The following is a 22,788-nucleotide window of genomic DNA, read 5'->3' as shown; positions in this document are numbered from 1 at the left end:
ATCATTAATGCACATAAAGTGTGAGAAGTGCATGGTAGTGTAAATAACAGTTTTGTGCAATATTATGCCTTTTGTGCAATAAGCAGCAGCAGCAGTGTGTGTAACATAGACAGATGATGTGATGACTGACAGTTCTGATAATGCAGTACTTGTAGATATGAAGCAGGGAATATAATTATGGTGAGTTGTTAATCAGGGTGATAAGGGGCCTGGGGAAAGAAACTTCCTGTGTCTGGCAGTTTTAGTAAGCAAAGTTCTGTGGCGGCCGCCTGCCAGAAGGGAGGAGCTGAAAGGGGTTGTGTCTGCTGTTTTAACTGTGCGTTGCAGTTCTGTTCCTGTCTTGTTTTGTTGCTGCTCCAAATGAGATGGTGATGGATGTGCACAGGACAGATTCAATGACTGCAGTGTAGAACACCAGCTTCTGTGGCAGACCATACTTCCTTAATTTACGTAGAAAGTACATCCTCTGCTTGGCCTTTCTGATAATGGAGTTTAAATGAAATGGGAGTTTATGTGTTGCACTCCCATTTCAGGTCTTGGGAAATGGTAGTGCCCAGAAACTTGAAGGAATTCACAGATGACACAGGGCTGTTGGATATTGTGAGGGGTAGTGTTGAGGGGTCTTTCCTAAAGTCCACTATCATCTCCACAGTTTTGAGAGTGTTAAGCTCTTGGCTGTTCTGACTCCACCATAGCACCAGCCTCTTCACCTCCTGCTGGTATGCAGACTCATTTTGGATGAGACCGATAAGCGTAGTGTCATCTGCAAATTTCAGGAGTTTAACAGTTGGGTCACTTGAAATGCAGTCATTGGTATAGAGGGAGAATAGCAGCGGGGAGAGGACACATCCCTGAGGAGCGCCGGTGCTGATTGTCCGAATACCGGAGGTAACATCTCCCAGTCTCACCTGTTGTTTCCTGCCTGTCAGGAAGCTGGTGATCCACTGACAGATGGCAGGGGTATAGTGAGCTTTAGGAGTTTGGAGTGGGGAATTTTCGGAATTATTGTATTAAAAGCTGAACTGAAGTCGACAAAGAGAATCTGAGCATATGTCCCTGAGCAGTCAAGGTGTTGCAGAATGTGGTACAGCCCAGTGTTGACTGGGTTGTCCACTGATCTGTTTTCTGATCTGTAGGCAAACTGTAGGGGATCCAGCATCTGTTCTGTACAGTCTTTAGGTGGGCCAATACCAGCTGCTCAAAGGTCTTCATGACAACAGATGTCAGAGTGACAGGCCTCCACAAGTCATTCAATCCAGTGATGAAGAGTTTCTTGGGGACCGGGATGATTGGGGACTTCACACAGCTCCAGTGATCTGTTGAAGATATCGGTGAAGATAGGAGCCAGTTGGTCAGCACATGCTTTGAGACTGAATGCAACTGATGATATTAATAGCCCTAAAACGCAAGCCCACACAATGATCATGATCATATAATGAGAATTCAAAATTACAGCAACTGATGTCTATTCGCTTTTACTGAATTGTCAATACAGCTTGTACCCTTTTATTGTAGCCAACATTGATTATGCAGACCCAACCAATTACTACTTAGTATAGCTGCATTCCTCTTAAGAAACAGTAGATGGAGCCAAAGAACCATTCAGTATATAAGTTGCTGTTACTTCTTTCTGTTACAAATGAACACATTTTGCTTTACCACCAAAGTTAATAGTGTTACTCTCTGACTAATTCTTTCCATCCCCATTTACTGACTCTCGGTGGATGGCTCAGTTTTCTAGGGAAAAAAAATGTCAAGGAGTAGTTAATAAGAGTGACTTTACACATTGGCTGACTCCTTGAGCCTCTGAGCCCTTTAGTCCAGTTCAGTAATCCTATCTTTGTCCTGGATTTTTTTTTATACTGTGTGATGATGTGACATTTCAGTTGCACACAGATTAAACTCCATTCAAATAATTATGCAACTTCTGAAGGCAATCATTTGCATCTAATATACACTATATAGTCAAAATGATAAGGACACATGACCATGCCACTCAAAAACCATAGGCAAGGCTTTTCATTAGTGCCTATGGGGCACATGACAGTTCCTCCAATCCAACTTCAGCAAAGATGTCTTTGTGGACCTCTTTTTTATGAAAGGGGCCTGTTATGCTATACTTGAAGCACCAGTTGAACAAATGCTTCAATAGAAGAGATTAGGCATGAGGAAAATCTGACCTTTTGTACAAAGCAGTTTACATAGCCAATATCTAAAATTTGCTTACATATAAATAGGCATATAAAAATAGTGCAGAATTGGATAGTAAAAATTCAGGATTTTGAACATTAACTATGTTTGTTTTAAATATTTACAAATTCAAAACAAAAGTTTAAAGTGTTTATTGTCATATGCACAGACAGAAAGCATGTTTCCCTGCACAATGAAATTCTTACTTTGCTGTCCACACTGTCATACAGTAAAGTAAAAAATAAAATAAAAAATAAATAAAATATAACAAAAAAAAGAGCAAAAATAGATAAATAAAGTAAGAGCAATAAAAGCAATAAAGGTGAGGTACAGTTCTTAATAGAGGCAATAAGAAGTGAGGTAGTGCGGTGCCGAATAAGGCAATAAAGTGAGGTAGTGCAGTTCTTGGTGAGGTAGTGCAGTTCTGAGAAAATGAATGTGAAAAAATGTAGTTCAATGTAAACAGTTATGTCCATGTAAACAGTTAAGCAATTTTGTCTATGGTTGCAAACTCCTGTCAGCTGTTTAGGAGTCTGATAGCTGAGGGAAAGAAAGAGTTCTTCAGTCTTTAGGTCCTGCATTTCACACTTCTGTACCTCCGTCCTGATTGTAGAAGTGTGAACAGTCCATGCTGGGGGTGGGAAGGGTCTTTAAGGATGGAAGCAGCTCTCCTGTGGACTCTGTGGTGGTAGATGCTCTGCAGAGAAGGCAGTGGAGTCCTGATTATCTTCTGCGCAGTCTTCACCACTCTCTGCAGGTGTTTGCGGTCCATGAAAGTGCTGCCATTCCACACAGTGATGCAGTTGGTCAGGACACTCTCGATGACGCAGCTGTAGAAGTTGCTGAGGATCTTAGGCGACATGCCAAACTTCCTCAGCCTCCTCGGAAAATACAGCTGCTGTTGGGCCTTCTTGACCAGCTGCTTGACGTGAGGTGTCCAAGTGAGGTCCTCACTGATGTGGAAACCCAGGTATTTAAAATTGCTCACCCTCTCCACTTCAAGCTCTCGGATGAACAGTGGCTGATGCGTTCTCCTCTCCTTTCTCATGTCCACTATCATTTCCTTCATCTTGTCCGTGTTGAGGGTGAGGTTGTTGTCTCCGCACCATGGCACCAAACTGGCCACCTCCCTATGATGCGTCCTATCACTGCAGTGTCGTCCGCAAACTTCAGGATGATGTTGTCCTTATGGGAGGCGACACAGTCGTACAGTAAGTGAACAGGGTGTAGAGGATGGGGCTGAGTACTGTTTTCAACAGTTTGGCTGTTTGTTTTAAATTTTAAATTCGAAAACCAAAAATCCCAGTTTTTCAGTGTGGTCTCAGATTTTTTCAATCCCACTTGCATGTTGTAACACTCTAAAATATGAAAAGAAATTTATTCAAGTAGTTTTCATATTATGTTTTATTTTTATTTTTTGTTTTGTTTCGTATTTTTTTAAGTGGCCGCCCAATATATCACATATTAGTTAAGAGTGAAATGTTTATAAAGATCCATAGCCTAAACATCATGCACTAAGCATCATTTATCAGGATTGTACTTGTTATACACTGTAGGAAAGAAAACTGTTCCGTTCGTTTTCGTGACTCGATTCGTTTGATGCGCATAGAAGAGTCGTTTAAAAGGCGTGATTCGTTCCTGAATCACCAATCACGAGCTCTCGCTCCCTCCAAACCTTTAAACTACACGTAAACGTGAGCGCGCACGGCACAAGCCTGCTGGTTTTGCGCGCAGATACACGACTAAACGATCACAGATCAACGGTATGAACCTGCAGCTACGAATCCCAGCTCGACTAGCCACAACAGGGAACAGCAAAGAGGAGCATGAACTGTGATCATCTTTTCCAAAACATTGCCCAAGTAGGCTAATCAGTACTCTAATTACTTTAATTACTTGCTGCTTTGGTCTTACCTAAACAATAATGTATTATTATTATTATTATTATTATTATTATTATTATTATTATTATTATCTCAATTTTTTTGTAATCTTTTAAAAAAAAAATCTGTCTTAATGAAATAAATTTATCTCAAATGAGTCTTCACACATTTTTTTAAAGCCTATATGACATATTTTTTTTATTATATGTTGCATTTTTAATGCATTTCAAACTATGGATATATTATTGATAGTGTTGAAGTCCACCAGAAATTACAGAGCACTGACCATTTTAAGCTGCTCAGTTACATATGTCATAGTGCGGATGGAATTATGTGAAACTACATTTAAATAATATTTTTTAAAATAGAAAATGCTATTACTAGTATTACTACTACTACTACTGCTACTACTACTACTACTACTACTACTACTGCTGCTGCTGTTTTAGTTTACATTTAAATACTGGGTAAATAAATGTAATCAATTTGTCGCACATCTGTTTGTTCACTGTGGTATGGGACATTGTTCATCCTCTTTCATGAGATCTGATTAAAAATGCAAGCCTCAAAATTACTATCATGACAATATTATAGAGAGGAAGTTACCCAGGAGAATTAATGATTGCAAGAATAGTAGCATTAAAGCAATTCATTAGGAAGGCTAGCTAAAATATTTAAATCTCATTGAGCAGCTTTGGAGAAGTAGGGCACTGCCAAGAGCTTCTTCTCTCCCTCAGTGTGTAATGTGGGATCACTCAGTGATGAGGGTGGAGGAGGAAACAGTTTAGGGGATGTGCTCATTCAGTGAATGGTGTTCTATTATACATGAGAATATATATCTTTTTCCCCGAACGTAGGCTCAATATATAGATAGACACATAGTAACATTATCCAAACTAAAGACTTTTCATTTGTAACTATTGTATTATATTAGTTTGATTCATTTATTTTCTGTTTGCAGAGGCTTTACACAATCCAGAGCACTATGATTAGTGATGCTTCAAGTACAGCAGAGTACTATGGGGACAATGCCTCAGTGGTGTCTCAGGATTCCAGTGTGTTCTTCAGTGAACCCCCTCCACCAAATGACAATCCTCTGGACTTTTTTATCATTAATGTCGGTGGAAGCCGCTACATTCTCTCTCAGGAGCTGCTGGCCTCTCACCCTGAGACGCGCCTGGGCAAGCTGGCACTCTCCACCCAAGATTCAGCTTTAGACCTGTGTGATGATGCAGACTTTCGTGAAAATGAGTACTTCTTTGACCGCAATTCTCAAACCTTTCAATACATCATAAACTTTTACAAGACAGGCCATCTGCATGTTAGAGAGGAACTGTGTGTGTTCTCCTTTCTGCAAGAAATTGAATATTGGGGTATTGATGAGCTTTGCATAGACCACTGTTGCAGGGACAGGTACTATCGCAAGAAGGAAATGAAAGAATCCATAGAGATTGAAAATGATGTTGAAATGAATGGTGTAGAGGATGATTTCAGTGGAGTACTGTGTGAGGACATTCGCCGGCATCTCTGGGACCTCATGGAGAAGCCAGATTCGTCCAGGGCCGCAAAAATGTATGGGACGTTGTCTATGTTTTTTGTGATTGTGTCCATCGTGAACATGGCTCTGATTTCTCTGGACTTTACTATCCTTGGTGCACCTGTCTTGGATATTCTTGAGTACATCTGTATTGTGTGGTTCACAGGGGAGCTGCTGCTCAGGTTCATGTGTGTGAAGGACAAATGTAAATTTAGCAGGAGTGTGGTGAACATCATTGACCTGCTGGCCATCCTGCCTTTCTATATCACCTTAGCAGTGGAGAATCTGCATGGAGGCTCAACAGAATTGGAGAATGTGGGACGAGTAGTGCAGGTTCTCCGACTGATGAGGTTTCTCAGAATGCTGAAACTTGGACGTCATTCCACAGGTACTATCATAGTTGAAACATGTTTGGGGGACAAGTTTTATAGGACTTGTTACAAAGATCAGAACCAATACGTTTTAGGTAAACATGAGACTGTTTTTATATTAGAAATACAACTATATTTTTGCACATCTATCATGAGATCAGATTGTCATAATAAATGTAAAAATAGGCCAAAGTTAATCTAAACAAAAATATTTGTTAAATGTATTTACATAAAAATGCATTCAAGATAAGTTCCTAACTAGGAGTGTCCATGTTTTCCTTATAGTTTTACTCTCTCTTGGAAGAGATTATGCTAATTAAAAGGGCCATAGCTGTAACATGTAAACATATGGGTCATGAATTAATTCTGAATGACCTAGAACTGCCATTTAACCAGCAATTCTTAAAAATGCAACTAAATTGAAATGAAAAGATTAACTGTTCAGAAATTTCCAGTTTACTCTCAGTAAGTTAATTATCTGTTTATGCTCCATTTTAATGAAATATACTTTCTATTTGGCTGATATCATTGTTCATTATCTTTTTATCCCAAGCTATCTGAAAGAGAGAGAAAGAGAGAGAATGGGCAAATTAATTCATAATTAATATTTGGACATTCTTCCCATAGAGACTGGCAGGAAGAGGCTATGCAACAGAATAGAAGTTTTATAGCACATTAAGTCCAGCTTTGATTGTGTGAATGCTGCAGTGAGAGGGTCCTGAGAGGGTCCTGAATAATTAAGGAATAGATGCATATATGACTAAAGTCTAAAAAAGGAAAATAGGTGCTTGCTTGAGATTTCACGGTTTCATTACAAACTGTTAAGTAAATGTTGATGATAGTACAACTACAGTAAATAATAAAACTGCCTTTATTAATTTATCATACAATTTACCTATTATATCCAAGCATGTTTTTTGTTTGATGAATTAAGAACACATATTAAAGTCATTCTTTTCTCAGTTTAATGTTTAAGAGCAGGCACAGTAAAATCAGAAATGATGACAGATTGATAACTCACAGTAAGAACAGCAGCCAGCATTATTTACATGACATTTTAATATTGTGTGAGATTATATTCACTCTACTTCACACAGGCTGTGTTTGTTCTTTGCTGTGGTTAATCTGATTATGGAAACACAGATCAGATGGCAGCCAATAAAGTCAGATTATGCTGCAATATATTTGAACATGCGTAAATTCATTTTATTCATTTACAGAAACATTGCTTAATACACCATACTATAACTACATGTTATTAAAGGCAGATATAGGCAACTTAAACTAATGTTATTCAAGGCAGATATATGATGATAAATGCACTCTACTGAATGATATACGCAGTTATTTATTGGCTCTCAGGTGGCTTATACTTTCAGGGTTTAAATATATTCTGAGGCCAAGTTTGCTACAAGTTATAGCACTATTTTTGTGGATAAAAGTTAAATGTATTCAAAGACAGTGTCTACACCAATTACATGCCTTTAAGCATAAAAAATTCAGGGATACAAATGCAGACTGTAGAATACTATAAAACAGAATAACCTTCTTTACTGTACAATTTTCGTCAATATGATGTAACAAAAGTAATTTCTAAATGATATATATGAAAATTACTGTGATATATGAATAGGAAGATGGCTAATATTGAAAGAAACCTTTATATATGTTTAATTGTGCATATTGTGAAAATATTTCTGCATGAATAGTCCTAGCATTGTGTTGCAAATAAATTATTAAATATAGCAAATAACATAATTAAATACTATCACAAAATAATAAACTGAGCCCAGGTGCACGCCTGCAAATAAAACATGGCCATTGTTTGAAAGGTAGGCTGACTAAGCATTCATCTGCCATGACTTTAACCACAACAATTGATCCTTATAATAAGGTCTCCAATTAAGATTGCATACTCCAATGTTCACAGTGCAAAAAAACAAAAAACAAAAAACATTTTAAATATTTAGAATTGCGGTTACATCTGAGCTATGAATATATATTATACATTATATGTTTCATTATTAAATCCTTAATATGGATGTGTAACTAAACTCTAAATACAGCCAACTGTCAGCATCTGAACCTAAAATCTCCTCCAGAAATCATGTTTAATGGACATATTAAAAATAATTAAGTCTTCCAGATGCTCCAAAAACATGTGGCCTGTGTTTAACATATTATATACACTCTTCATCAGGTCTGAAGTCTTTGGGCATGACGATCGCGCTGTGCTATGAGGAGGTGGGCCTGCTGATGCTCTTCCTCTCTGTGGGAATTTCCATATTTGCCATGGTGGAGTACGCCATTGAGCATGACATGCCTGAGACTACATTCATCAATGTGCCTTGCGCCTGGTGGTGGGCCACCACATCCATGACCACTGTGGGTTATGGGGACATCCGCCCAGAGACGGCCATTGGCAAAGTCATAGCTTTCATCTGTATTCTTTCAGGCATCCTTGTCCTTGCTCTTCCCATTGCCATTATCAACGACCGCTTCTCGGTCTGCTACTTCACTCTGAAGATGAAGGAGGTAGCGCTACGGCACAGTGAGGCACTGAAGCGTCTGAAGCGCAACTCAACCTCAGATGGGATGCAACCAGCCATAGGGTTAAACCTGCGTGATGTCTACGCTCGCAGTGTGCTAGAACTGCTGCGGCTGTACAGCAGAGAGAGGACAAGTACACGCAGCAGTGCAGGAGAAGATGTCTGGTGACAAAACAGGCAGAACTTACTCAAGTGAAATTTGAAGTGAAAAATCTAGAATGTTTATTTAAAATGTACCTTCTAACTTTAACTTACAGTACATGTAATAAATCTAATACATTCTGCAAGTGTGGCATAGATTGTTTTCAGTGCATTCAATGATGTTGAGCAAGGATTGATCATTTAGTTACATTTCTCATTTAATTTTATTTCATTGTAATATTGCGTTCAATCTGAATATGAATGCTCTATGAAACAATAGAGATGGAGGGCAGAAAAAATATAAAAGGCACAACATCCATTTAAGAGTCAGCTTATTAAATGCTCCCTCTTTTGCAGGAACACACGCTTGATATTTATAGATTAGAGACAGTTTGGCCTTCTTTCTGCAATTTGCTGTAGATACACTGAAAATACTGTGATCACTTTTATTTGGTACAACAATGTGAATAAAAAGTAGAATCTTGTAAGTATTTAGTAATCATAAATGTAATAAATTGCATGTTTTTTCTTGTATCTTCTTGTTTGCTTTGTAATTTCCCTGCCTACTTCACGTTATACAATCCACATATTTACTATAAGACAGATCAGAGGATGCTGGGTGAACAGGCAGTCTGTACAGGTTGAGGTATAAATAGAATGCATTTGAATGTGTTTGATGCACAGGGATAAGGGTTTATCTATTCTCTGGATGGCTAGCTTCCCCTTCTACCTGCCTTCTAATAACCACCAACAAGAGAAAATTGACCATATAATTATATGAGTCAAAAAGGGAACGAGAGAAGACCCAACATGACATAACTTGATTCAAGCTGTTGCTCAAAAGAATTTTCAGAATATTCCTGGTTCTCACACAAAGACAGACCGGACCTATAATCTATGCGTCTGCTTTTTTCCCTATGAGCATTGGATCTTTCCAGTCACTGTAAAGAATAACAACTTGATGCTGATGCCACAACAAGTGCCATTCATTTTTTTAAAGAAAGCAATTAGAAAAGGAATTGCAAATAACTGAATATAAATGGCGGGAATCGAGGCAGGTTGCCAGACGCCTACATACTTTAATGGTCATGGAGCATAAACTAATAGATTGCTTGGCTAACATTATTCCAAAGGCTTATGCATACATTTTTAAATCACTGACACACATCTTGAGGTTAGCAGCTGTGTTGGCTATATAGTACATAATGTCCATAAGAAAAGCTGGCTGTGTGCTGTACCGTATTTTAAATATAAATATGTCTGAACACAGCAATAGTCCAACAGTACAGAAAAATGAACCTTTTCTTGTTAAAGGGATAAGTTCAGATAGCATACTCAAATATTAAAGAATGTTCAAATAACAAACATGGATCTTTTTGTTCAATTTTCATTCTTCAATTAGATAGATAGATAGATAGATAGATAGATAGATAGATAGATAGATAGATAGATAGATAGATAGATAGATAGATAGATAGATAGATAGATAGATAGATAGATAGATATGGAGGGATATCCTTCCTATGGTAAATGAAGGACATTGCTCAAGCTGTTTATTCTACAGAGACCAGTGACACTGAATTTGAAAAAAAAAAAAAAAAAAAGAGTGTTAAAGCAACCCATGAAGCAATGTGGTATCTCACAAATAGGTCAGACTGACATGGAGGAGGAAAGCTGTGTGTCCTTGAAGACTCAGATACTGTACATGAGTATGGAGTATCTATGAGCAAAGGGAAATATGTAATGATAATAAAGCTATTTTTATGCATGTTTTCTGAAAATCATTTTTAATGAAGCAAGATTTTTTTGCCATGTTCTAAAGAATTTAAATATTCAGCAATATTGTACTGGAAAATTTGTCAGTTTATGTCTGCAAAGCGTTACAAAATTCAGTATTTGATTCACCTCGATGATGCTAGACCTTGATTTGCTCATTCAACAGCCTTTTTAATCATATTCATAACTCCTCACTACAAACCAAGAATAATGTATGCTGTATAATTTAATACATTTTCTAAGAGATAGGTACAGGGTATTTGTTCAGCAATAGTCAAAATTTTATATATAAAATTTAAAATGCTAATAATTCAATATGCATTCAGCTGAGAGAATTTAAACACCTTACCAACACTATAAAGCAGTGCGCAGAAAGCAGAAAGCTCCCTATTCTCAGGGATTTATCACATTTTTGGAAAAGAATTCAGCACCATAAAAAGATTTCTGCAGTGTGACTGCTGCAAAGTCAAAATGAAGGCCAAATGAGAACTGCAAAGGATTGAGGACAGCAGAATGCAAGGACAGTTTTACACTGGGGGTGCTGGAACTTTGACAGGAGACATGTGATGTGCGCTTTCTATACCATTACTATTATTATTTTAGTTTTAGTTATTTCTGTTGCAGCTGCAGTTGCACTTGAAAGAGTCCTAAAAGCAAAGAAAGAGAATGTTGAAAAGCCTCAGCACCCCCCAATTCCCATGTCCTTTGCAGAATGTGTCATGAGGAAAATATTTGAAATGCTTACAAATAACAGCCAGGAGACTAACATGTTGAATTGTTATCTTTCCGTTTTTGGGAACAATCCCACCCAACATCTTCAATAAGTATTCACCTACTTCTACAATGCTTTGCAAACATTCATTCATTTGTTCGTCTTTTATAAATGCCATGATCAGGGCTGTGATGGATCTGGAGCATATACCAGTAAAACTGGGCACAGGATGGAACAATTCATCTCAGATAGGACTGCTGTACAAACAACCTGCTGTAATAATGTTTTGCTATTAGGTTTACTATTGTTATTAGAGATTAATTATTAAGATATTTACTAATATCATTCTTCTAATCTAAAATTATAAGCTGGGTTGCATCTTATCTTATCTTTTTTATTTGGCTTTGCCGAAATAAAAAAAAATCATCCAATTGCAGGCCAAAATGATAAAGTCATGCTCTCTTTCTAACATTCAAGGAAGAACAGTGAATTGACCGTTTCTAATATTTGACCAGGGGATGAAATGCAAATTGCTCTTAGTGCTGAACAAAAACTTGGATGTCCTTCTATAAATGAATACTGAACCCGTGTATCATTTTTCATCTGTAAAGTATGTGTAATGTTTAAATTGTAGTAAATATGGGGTTAAACAGTGGTCCAGATGGATGTGTTCTCATTTTGTGATTGGGATTCTGTGTCATATATTTAGAGAGTTTTAAATACAAATGGATTTACTTCATTTGACACATTTTTACAGGGCATGGACTGAAGAGTTGACAAGTCACTGAGGAAAGCAAGCAGCAGAGAATGACTAGTTTTTGTGCCACATGATGGTTTAAGACTATTTATGAGCAGTAATTTAGTGTAGAGCATTCTGATGTTCAGTTTCCTTTAAAATATGTGGGTAGTTTATAGATCCCCTTTGTATGTCAACTAGTTCTCATATGACTCTTTAAGGTTACAAGATTTGTGCTAAGTAACTTTGTACATTTTTAAGTGATTCGGTGTAATTACTTAGGAACAGTTGTTCTTTGAACAGTCAGACAAATACTCTGTATGCCATCATTAACAACACCCAGTGAATCTGGACAGAGTATGAACAATCTGGAATATGTCTTTAATGTGCTGTTTGAAATGAAACATTAATAGGCCTGAGAGCCTTTTATCCTTTATCTTCTATGAGCAACTGTCCACTCTCTGGATTCTATTGTTCACAGACTGAATCTGGTGATGACACTAATTAACTTTTCTTTTAGTCCCACATTAGCACACTAAATTACTCTTGTGTCCCTTTTGCTCAAAGGTGTCCTCTCGAGTGGCCTCATAGAGCTGCTATCTGATCAGAGCATCACACAATAGGTCCTAATTAGACATGTGTGAGGTCTAAGAGAGGAAGGTGCTTATATAACTAAATTTCTGAAATTCGCTCATACATCACATCACTTAGTTCAATCCATATATTACATTAACATTACGTTACATTTAGCCGACGCTGTTATCCAATGCGATATACAATAAAAAAAAAACAAGCAAAGCAATATATCAACCAGAGGACAATATGGTGTCACTAATTGGTCATAAAAAATAGTTTTAATTGAGTGATAACAGAAGGAAGCTGCACAGAGTAGCAGTGTATCAGCTACTGTAAGAACAGATTTTTTTCTGGTGACAAGTTAGGGAATTGGATATTTCTTGAATATACAGTACAGTAAATAAATGTGAAATTTTAATATGTATACTATTTAAAAATACACATGCATAAGTATGTTTAAGTATTATCTGTATAAAGATCCAATAAACTTGCCATAGCAGGGTTAAACTTTAAGGCAAAAGCAAACTGCATGCTGGTATATTCGCCCAAGCGATTGATTGGGCAATTCAAGAGCACATTAGTCAGGTTGAAATATTTATAATATCAAAATAGTGTCTAGCAAATCACACCAGTTTCTTTAAATTGTAAGTACAAATCCATAGGACAGATGGCATTCATTATTTAATATAGCCTATTTTTTAAAACCATCATTTCCACCAAGTATTTCTGACTCGGGTGATGTGTATCAACAACAAAATATTGTGTTTAATATAATAACAGAACACTCAAAAGTTCTGTGCACAATAGGTTTTTGCTACTATCAAATGTGGTGAGGTCACTGTTATTCGTAGGACACTGTTATTTATATTTGTTAGGTACTATATCATAATTACTTATATACTATAAAGTATATTTACTACACTATTAAACTTGGATATACATTTTGTGTAAGACGGGGAAGATATACAATGTCATCCCTCTGTAGATTCTACAATAATCAGTCTGCTACTAGTCTGCTTCATTTTACCATTAATAATAAACAGTTTAGTATCCATCTGTAGTGCTATACAGTATATGCTGCTCATCACAAACAAGCTAACTGTCACACAACTATTACAATTGGACCCTGCGGTTCATGAACAGGTGCTGCACTGGGTGTCTTCCCAGTCTTGAATATCCACAAACCCACAAACAAAATGACCAATGACAATTGCCATGTACCTCTTACATTTATGTCTTTCTCCATGTTGTGACACAGTGCACCTGTATGTGGTTAGCGGACATTTTGCAGTAAATTATATAGTGGACTGTGTGAATTTTAGTAGAAATAACTGTTGTTGAATCCCAGATCCCAGTCTGATATTGGCATTGTAAGAGCTAAAAACACTGTCTGACATTTCATACTTGCTGAAACTTGCCAAAACATGAAAACACCAGATAGAAGCTACAGTAGCTATAATGGCTATCAACAATGAACACCTGCTTCTGGCACTATCATGGGGCTGCATTGCACATATTATATGACTTAAACAAACGTTCAGTACTTTGATAAAAATGCTCAAAACTGTATACTGTATTGTGCCACATTCATTACAGAGTGGCAATAATTGTGCACCACTCAAAAAGTGCTCATAGAAGAGGCCTTTATTTGACACATATACATTGTATTGAAATACTTTTCTTCACATAGCCTCCCTGGTCTCTCTCTCTCTCTCTCTCTCTCTCTCTCTCTCTCTCTCTCTCTCTCTCTCTCTCTCTCTCTCTCTCTCTCTCTCTCTCTCTCTCTCTCTCTCTCTCTCTCTCTCTCTCTCTCTCTCTCATGCAGATAGGGTAATCCCATGCAAATAAGCATTAAAATACATCTACCAAAACCAAAAGCTACATGCAGCCTTCACTACAAGATATGACTGAATGAATGAATATGTATACATTGACCAACTGGACATAGTCAGGTCATACAGTACTTTGCACAGGTTAATATCAGCACAACATGTCAAAGAACTTTATCTGACACAAATGTCATTCAGCTGCTGCTGCTGCTATGGCTGTAGCAAAATTTCTAACAGTTCCTATAAATGAGCCATGCTGGAACTGACACAAAACTTACAAATGATGGAGTCAACATGACACCGTGCAGAACTAGTGGCTAGAAAGGCTTTGGTGGAACTGAAGGCTATGTCAGACTCATCAACTTTAGAAGGACAAATTGAGTGCATCTGGCATTGACTAGAAAATTACTCCATTTAGCTAAACAATAACAAGAGCAAGACTGGGTGAGGTCATCAGTTTATGAGCTAGAGAAACAAAAAAGGGTTTCACATTCTCAGCAAGAAGAATATCTGCTTTTTAAAAAGTCTCAAATGCTAATGCAAAAGCTGGAACAGTATTGTTATTAACAAGCGAAGATACAGCTAAACATGAGTCAGCTAGCTACATAGCAACAAGCAGAATTACTGAAAGAGAAAACTGCCAGCTAGACCTTGAAGTGTAATGGACTGTGAAGAGGTAAGGAGAAACACAGCAGCTTCAATGTCTACAAAAATTTGCACTCCCATTTGACATTAACAAATGAAACATTGAAATATATGAAATAATGAATAAATGAATTTGAAGCAAAATGTAAATAAACTGTTGAGTTGTTTTTTTTTTACATGTGTAGATTGAAACTGGCATAGTCAACACAGACCACTTTCACATGCACAAACATTGCTCTATTATCAGGCATGTTTCATTTACATTTGGCAGACACCCTTTTCCAGAGCAACTTGCATTTTATGTATTTTTTTATACAACTGAGCAATTGATGGCCTTGCTCAAGGGCCCAGTAAGGGACACTCAGTGGACCAGGGATTTGAGCTCATGACCTTCCAATTAGTGGTCCAACACCTTAACCGCTAATCATCTCTGGGTTGCTTATTAGAGATACATTTAATCATTTAAAACTTACATCTAATAGTTAACTGATTTACAAATAAAGCACTATACAAATGAAAATGGAATAAGTCAGATAGACCAGATCTTCTCCAAGCACATCAAAATATTCTTATATTGTCTGAACACACTAGTCTACATAATAAGATGCTGTTCTATGTATCTTTATATATGATTCATTCTTACAGCAATAACAACAATAACAAGACATACAAAATATTCACTATTTTGTAAATCAATAACTATATACCCCATTAATAATCAATAATGTATGTAATTAATAATCTCCAATGTATTTTTAAGCTTAAATAAAAAAGAAATCACAGATGAAATCAATATTTTATTATGTAAAATATTTTTGTAAAAAACAAAACAAAAAAAAAATCAATATATTTTTTCAATTATATACACATGTTTCTCTAGATTAGAATCTCTGCTTACTAAGACCTAAGGAACATTCTATATTACAGAGACAACTTTATTTCCCAGATTATTAAGATATAATATAAAAATCTGTACCTCATCTAAAGTTGTGTTTATTTTATGCATCCATTTTCCTTTCCTCTTCCCACTTACTGCATTTTAAAACTTGCCAAACCAGGTTTAATCTATAAAATGATTATCTTGATTTTAACTAACTTAATGTTTGAATGAGACATTGCCAGTGATCATACGGTACATCTGAATCTGTCTCTGTAAGTTAAGTGGCACTCTGTATATGAGCTCTGCATTTCAATACGCTGTTGCATCCTTAGAAACACGGCTTGTTTTTGTCCTGTACTCACTGCCAGCTCCTCTAATCTGTGTACCAATTCAGTAAAGCCAATCTCCTCTACCTCGAGACTGCTCAGTTGAGCCGTCTGCTCACTTTTGTTCCTACTGCTGCAACATGGCTAGGAAACAAGCAAACAGGAAATAAGTCTTCCAAAGGAAACTGGTCCAGACTGAAAGGAAGTAGATGGAAATATAATTCTTGTTTAAAACAAGTTGAGGGGTGATGTGTGTAGGATTTGATTAAACAAGCCTTTAAATCATTACGGGAAATTGCCTGAGATGATGTATATCAATGATATACAGTACAATCATAAAATCTGGAAATAACAGGTGACCTATAATAATAAAATTACGGACAATGTTGCATAATAAGAAACACCACATAGTTGAAGTAATCTGCCTGACTGCTGGTGCTTTACATTAGACATTATGGATAAAACAAGCACTACCGCTCTTAAGTACATGGAGGACATTTATTCCTCATATTTTAAATGTCTCAGTAATCAAACAATCAGGAGACCGGATTTGATGCTCTAGATTTCATTCTGAGTGTATCAGAGAAAAGTATTGTTCTATGATATAACATCCATGGGATTCCCAACACTTGTTTTCTGAGTTCCTATTTTTAATCATCATTATTTTGTGATGTAGGTCAGAATATAGGACAAGTTAAAAAAACATTGGACTTACATAAGGCTCATGCATAAAATTATTGTGCCTTACTTGTTGTGACATTTACAGAAACAGCCTTTGGCATGTGGGAAGGTGAGGAATGAGTTAGAAATTGGCGTATATCTGTTAGAACTCCAGGTACAATTTGAGCTAGAGCAAGAATTATAGGAACTGTTAATGCCCCATGACACCACCTGTGACCTGCAGACAATCTTGACATATAGTATATTTTCTATGAATGGCTTACACAGAAGAAGAAGAGAACATCTACTCATTTGAACATGTTTTGTTTAATACAATTGGGCTAAACTAAATCAGCCACCAGACTAAACCTACACATGTGCCACCATTTTCTGGTTTAGGTATTTGAATAACAATAATTATTTTATTTTTTCTCCTGTAAAAGTAACTGTTCTTAAAATACTTCATTCACTAGTGATGGTTCATTCACTGCTGATGGTGTGCACATTATCAAGTTTGTTTAGAAGGGAATATTATGAAAGTCTGCCATTTTGTGGTGATCCATGTAAAGAAAAGAAAAGAAGGTCCAATTTCAGTGAATATACATTTATGAGTATGGGAGTTTCGATCATAGGAGTATTTATGTGATCAATTCACTGCTATGATTCAGAATAATGCAGAAAAGCTGCAATCCATTCTTCATCTTCATTTTCCATATGCCCACATTTGTTGTTCTTGAAGAAGGAAGTGCAGTGATTTATGTTTCATTGCCCTCTGCTGGAGGATACAATTCATGGCCGTTAGAAATGATTAATAATATTGCTTATAATTAATTCATTTCTATATTTAACAACCTGAACCTGCTCTTTGAGCTACATTAAACTGTTATAATATACAATGAGGTGCAAATTTGTGAGGTCTAATTTAATACAATTTTAAATTTTCATTTTCGAATTATATCATGTACAACAACTTGACTGAAAAGTAGAAATGTTTATTTTGTGCAAAATATATTGGTCCATTTTAGGAGTGTCACCTAAACACATGCCTCTATAGAGGAGATCAGACATGAGCAACGTCTGAGCTTTTGTACACAGAAATGGTCAATAACACGGCCAATACGACAAATCTGCTTATATTTAAATAGGGACCCAGAAACAGTGAACAATCTTGAATATTATATTTTCACAACATTGTACATTTACTTTCTTTGTTTTAAAAATATCATCATTTCCTAATTTAAATACTATATATATATATATCATTGCAAGGTGAGAATATGGGAAAGAAAACTGAATATTCAAAGACAATGTTCTCTGATCTAAAATACTGTACATATCCTCTCTTAAAGATCTTTTAGCATTACACATGAATATTGCTCTTATTGGTACACAATTCTGTCAGTGACTTGATTTTGGGTAGAAAAGAGGTAGAAATGAGTACAGAAACAGATAACAGGACATCGAAGCCTAAAGCAAGATAAGGGGGTGTTTGGGTATTATGTTCTTAAAATGTCATAAAGCAGCCCAAACAACAGCCTGCCTATCATATTGAATTCTTAGTGATTTTACTGAAATATGGTTAATTGCTTTGGCAGAAAACTGGAACAAACAGTCAGACAAATGAGTAAATATTCTAGACTAGCACTGGGTATCTACTGCCTACAGTGTAATAAATGTTATACCCAATGAGAAAATGAATTTTCATGAATATACATTGTATTAATGATGTCTTCATTAACTTAATTGTGTATGAACTTACAGACAATTAAGTGAAAGATCTGCACTATGTTATGCAGAAATGTTTTAAATTTTTTACATGAATATTTTACATGACTATCAGTAAACCAGTAGATGAGTACACAATAGCATAATGAACTTTGAGCAAATTGAGTGTTAATTTCTGTATAAGGCCACACTAGTTTACATTTCTTTTCCTAATGAAAGCTCTCTCAACTTAAATTAAGACTGAGGCATCTCATTCTCTCCTCGACCTACTGTGAATACCTCAATTTAAACATTCATCCTTAAATATCAAGTGCCATTTTATTTTGACATTCAAAAATAATACAATTGTCCTCAAATAAGGTTAGTGTGGCTTTGACCACACGTGAAGAGGAAATTCACCTCAGAACATGAAGCCACACAAAAAAGCTCTCTAACTTTTAAGTTAATGCCTCTGGTGTTGGAGAAATAAACAGCGTGTTAACAGATTATTACTGAATCTGAAATCTCGAATCCATCAGCTACTGGAAATATGAAGACACTTACATTAGATTGATTAACTATTACAATGCTTTTGATAGCATGATACAGAAATGAAACAGATACTGTATTCTAAACAGCAGAAATTGGTAGTTTTGGATCCACTTGCTTCCTTAAATGGAATACAAATCTTGTTCCCAAAAAATATTTGTTTCCTCAATGCTTTGGTCTTTTTACACCAATGTGCTCTCTACTCCACCACCATCATCATCATCATCAAACCAACGTCTGAATAAAATGGTTTTCATCCCTCCATTTTACTTTGGCAGATGTGGTTCCTGATACATCATGATATATATTAAAGGCTTGGCTTGGTGAGATTACAATGCCCTTCTTTGCTCTGGGTAAACATTTATGAGATGGTGTACTATAAATTACTGTAGCTGAGGGACTATTTTGAGATGGAGAACACTGAAGTATGAGGCACTGAGCATAATTCTTCTAAACTTGTCCTAGATTTGTATAAAAGGGCAATGAATACTTGGACCTACTTCCAAACATTAACTGCAAGCATATGACTTAAGATTTAAGTCTTGGCATAAGGAATGTATGCTGTGCCAAGACTAGACCACCATTTTCAGTTATTCATGAGAGGATTACTGGTATTAAGTCTTCAGTAGTTTCATAGCTGCTTCCCACTATTTTTAAAAGCAGTATGCAGCTTTGCGCTGTCAGAATGTGTATTTAAATGTTGGGAAAGAAAACCAAAGTTAAAAAAGGGGTACATTGTGAAATAATTTACAACCTGGCACAAGTACTGCTGTAGCTGTTCAGGCAGAGTGTAGAATATAAAGCATGTATTCAATTTTAATGTTTTCCTTTAAACGGTCATAGAATATTGCTTATTGAAAAATCTCATACTATAGACCAACTCAATTATGGTACAATTTAAAGACTTAAAGGACAAAAAATTGTATTAATAAGAACCTATAAAAAATCAGTGCACATATCTACTTTAAATGAGAAAAAAAAACCCCAGCAAACTCAAATTCATATGCAAGAATGAAATGTTAATGTATGTAATTTATTCTAATGTGGTCTAAAGATTCTTGGTTCATTTTTAACGCTATCACTTTATGAAACGTCTCTGGCCCTGTGATTTTTGAAGGATTTTTGATTACTAATGTGCTGCTTAACATTTGTGAGGACTGAAAGAAAACATTACACAATGTGAAACATCTGTATGAAAGAAAGAAGCAGATTAAACCCAATGAGACAGAGACAATAATGTAATGCAGTGACTAGTGTTAGGGGGAGGGTAATTGATAGAGGAAGTATAGTCTGCTGGTTGCTACACACGTGGCAGCTTTTCAGAAAAAGCTTCTATTACCAGGAACTAGAGGAAGAATGAGTCCGCAGATAGTACGTGTGTGCGGCTCACAGCATTTGGCTGAAGATCAGTGAATATGTACAGATTGATGTTTGTTACAACATATGCTCATCTTAACCGGTTTCATTAGATAATCTATCAGAAAAAAGGGTTATAAACGATATAAACCCTTTTCCTTTATAGGTACCTTTCACCTAGAAAAGTAGGCATAGTGTAAACATCTAAGGGCACAAAAATAGACCACCATTTTATTTCAAAGCAAGGCTTTAAAAATGTACACAATGTACACTGTGCACCTTCCTAGGTATGTGATATTATTGAGGTTTCCATACTGTGACACTAAAAAGTTCAGTAATAGGTATAGTTTGTTTGCCTACACACCACCACACCATTAAGGGAATAAATCACGAATAGCAGCCAAATGAAAAAAAAAATACACCGTGTTTATTATAGACCAAACTGCCTGGAAAAAAGTCAGGGCTGTTAAAATGACTTCGTTACGAAGTATACAGACATTAGAGAGAAAGCAGAGAAACCGACGAACTCCATACAGGAATTCTCAAAGAACGAGAATCTGATGTGAAAAAATCTTCTCACACTCCTCTTTCATTACAAAACGATATTCTCTTTAAAACACAGATCAGTTCCTGGGTTCGATGTAGAAATCCACGTGGTTGTAGAAAACAGTTTGAAAGTTCAAAAACATGAAATGAAGTACCTTATTGTTCAGTGTGTGTGTGTGTGTCTGTGTGAGAGAGTGTGTGTTTAAGTACCAGTGGCCCATCCCCGTTGCAAGCTACCGACAGAAGACTGTAAACAAAAGGTAGCACGATGCTAAACCTCTTACTTGCTACTCAAACATGATGCACCGACCGTTTGGTCTACTAGCCTGCAAGCAGGAATATCGTTTCAAAACACAATGTTAACACAATACGTGTGGAGTTTAAGGACAAATAACTTGCCGTTTACATTTCATTTCATTCAGAACAGTCTTCCTTCGCGTGTTAGTGACAGAGTCAGAACGTCGAGTCACATTTCAAACAAAAACACGGCTAGCTAACAGTCGAAAAAACCTTACAGTTCCGTTTTAATCCGACATCGCGGTTTTTAGTTAAGTTCGTCTTTGTGAACTGAATAATGTGTGAATGTTATAGTGGTAGTTCGTGACCTCTTGGGCTAACTGGGTTAGCTGAGGTGATCAGATAACGAATTTAATCCACCACGACGTTCTCCTCCTGTCCGTTGGCTTTGTGACGGTCCACCGTTTCAGTCGATTTGTTTAGAGAAATCACGTTGAGACTCGGAGGGGAACTGAAGTCGTCTAACCGCTTCTTTGATGAGGTTCCCAGATAAAATTAGTTCTTGTAGGAGCTGATGGGGGTCGTCTTCGTTACTCGACCCGTCGAGCCCCTTTCGTTTCCACGTTCCGAAATGGTCCCATTCTTGATCGCTGGAGCCGGGGATGTTGTATGGACTTGCTCGGGTCGCTTTTCGGCCGCTACGAAGACGTATACAGCAGCCATTTCTCTTCTGTGCGATGGCAGTGTTACTGTTGTTGCTCTGCTTGACGTTGTTGTTGTTGTTGCTGCTGCTGCTGCTGCTACCACCGCTGGTCAGACCGTGGAGACGCGACATCGTCTGCTGTGTAGCGCTATTGTTGTGCAGCTGAAGAGCCTCGCCGATTTTTGTGACAAGAGCGTCCACCTCTTTAGAATCGACAGTCACGGACTGCTCCAAGAGAATGTAGTTCTCCTTTCGACAAGGCATTTTCAAGTAAATCTTAAACGTTTCAGCAATTTGTTTCGAAAGAAAACGAGGGCACTTCACCGGCGTCCACAGCCACCACGCTGCCCAACGAAAAGCAGCCGCTAGGGTTGGTTTGTAAACAATGAATGACGCAACCCACGGAACGTACCATTTGTGCGGGTAGAAAGGATCTAGTCTAACGTCTGTGATGTGGCTTAACGTTAAACGGATGATTGTTAAAAATAATTGGCCCTCATTGTTCTCTCGATTTTTGTTCAAGTTGATAGCTGAACAAGACCCATACGACCGTGATATTAAAATTTTAATTCAAATTACAATACAGAACCCCCTGTAATGACGCATGGTTGATTCCTACGTCTTCAAACCAAATAGCTTTACACAAACGGAACAGCAGGGTATGTATGATCAGTGTGTGGTTGTGTGATCAGTATGTTTTATTTCATTTGGGCCAGGTCTTTAGGTTCCCAAGATAACACCAGATAAACAAAACTTTTATTGTACTTATTGGTGTAGCACAAAGTATTGTTTTTCATATCGCCCACCTAAGGTTTATTGAACAAAACATGAATGACATATTTTTAATAAAAAAGTAAAATATACCTATTTTCTCAAAACATA

The 22,788-nt window shown here is 36.8% G+C and overlaps 2 protein-coding genes across 2 annotated transcripts; one reads left to right on the top strand and one right to left on the bottom strand.

Annotated features, from left to right (window-relative positions):
* Positions 1-3,833: 3,833 nt before the first annotated feature.
* kcnv1 (potassium voltage-gated channel modifier subfamily V member 1) lies at positions 3,834-9,205 on the top strand. The gene is made up of 3 exons (XM_027148991.2): positions 3,834-4,052; positions 5,035-5,998; positions 8,182-9,205. Exons 1-3 carry the CDS (start codon positions 4,017-4,019, stop codon positions 8,697-8,699), a joined length of 1,518 nt encoding a protein of 505 aa, XP_027004792.1. The 5' UTR covers positions 3,834-4,016; the 3' UTR covers positions 8,700-9,205.
* Positions 9,206-20,828: 11,623 nt separating this feature from the next.
* On the bottom strand, positions 20,829-22,450 carry gbp (glycogen synthase kinase binding protein). The gene has a single exon (XM_027149912.2). The coding sequence runs from the start codon at positions 22,168-22,170 to the stop codon at positions 21,670-21,672; it is 501 nt and encodes a 166-aa protein (XP_027005713.2). The 5' UTR covers positions 22,171-22,450; the 3' UTR covers positions 20,829-21,669.
* Between the last annotated feature and the right edge of the window lie 338 nt (positions 22,451-22,788).

The sequence above is a fragment of the Tachysurus fulvidraco genome, chromosome 3 (genome assembly GCF_022655615.1).
Source record: "Tachysurus fulvidraco isolate hzauxx_2018 chromosome 3, HZAU_PFXX_2.0, whole genome shotgun sequence".
NCBI classification, from domain to species: Eukaryota; Metazoa; Chordata; class Actinopteri; order Siluriformes; family Bagridae; genus Tachysurus; species Tachysurus fulvidraco.
Note: the sequence above shows the minus strand (reverse complement) of the source record. Positions and strands in the feature narration are given on the sequence as shown.

Bases quoted from the DNA above. Each gene is read 5' to 3' on its own strand.
- kcnv1 (XM_027148991.2), top strand. From the start codon at position 4,017: ATGAACTGTGATCATCTTTTCCAAAACATTGCCCAA. The intron at 4,053-5,034 runs GTAGGCTAATCA...TTCTGTTTGCAG, and splicing joins TTTTCCAAAACATTGCCCAA to AGGCTTTACACAATCCAGAG. The intron at 5,999-8,181 runs GTACTATCATAG...ACTCTTCATCAG, and splicing joins ACTTGGACGTCATTCCACAG to GTCTGAAGTCTTTGGGCATG.
- gbp (XM_027149912.2), bottom strand. From the start codon at position 22,170: ATGCCTTGTCGAAAGGAGAACTACATTCTCTTGGAGCAGTCCGTGACT.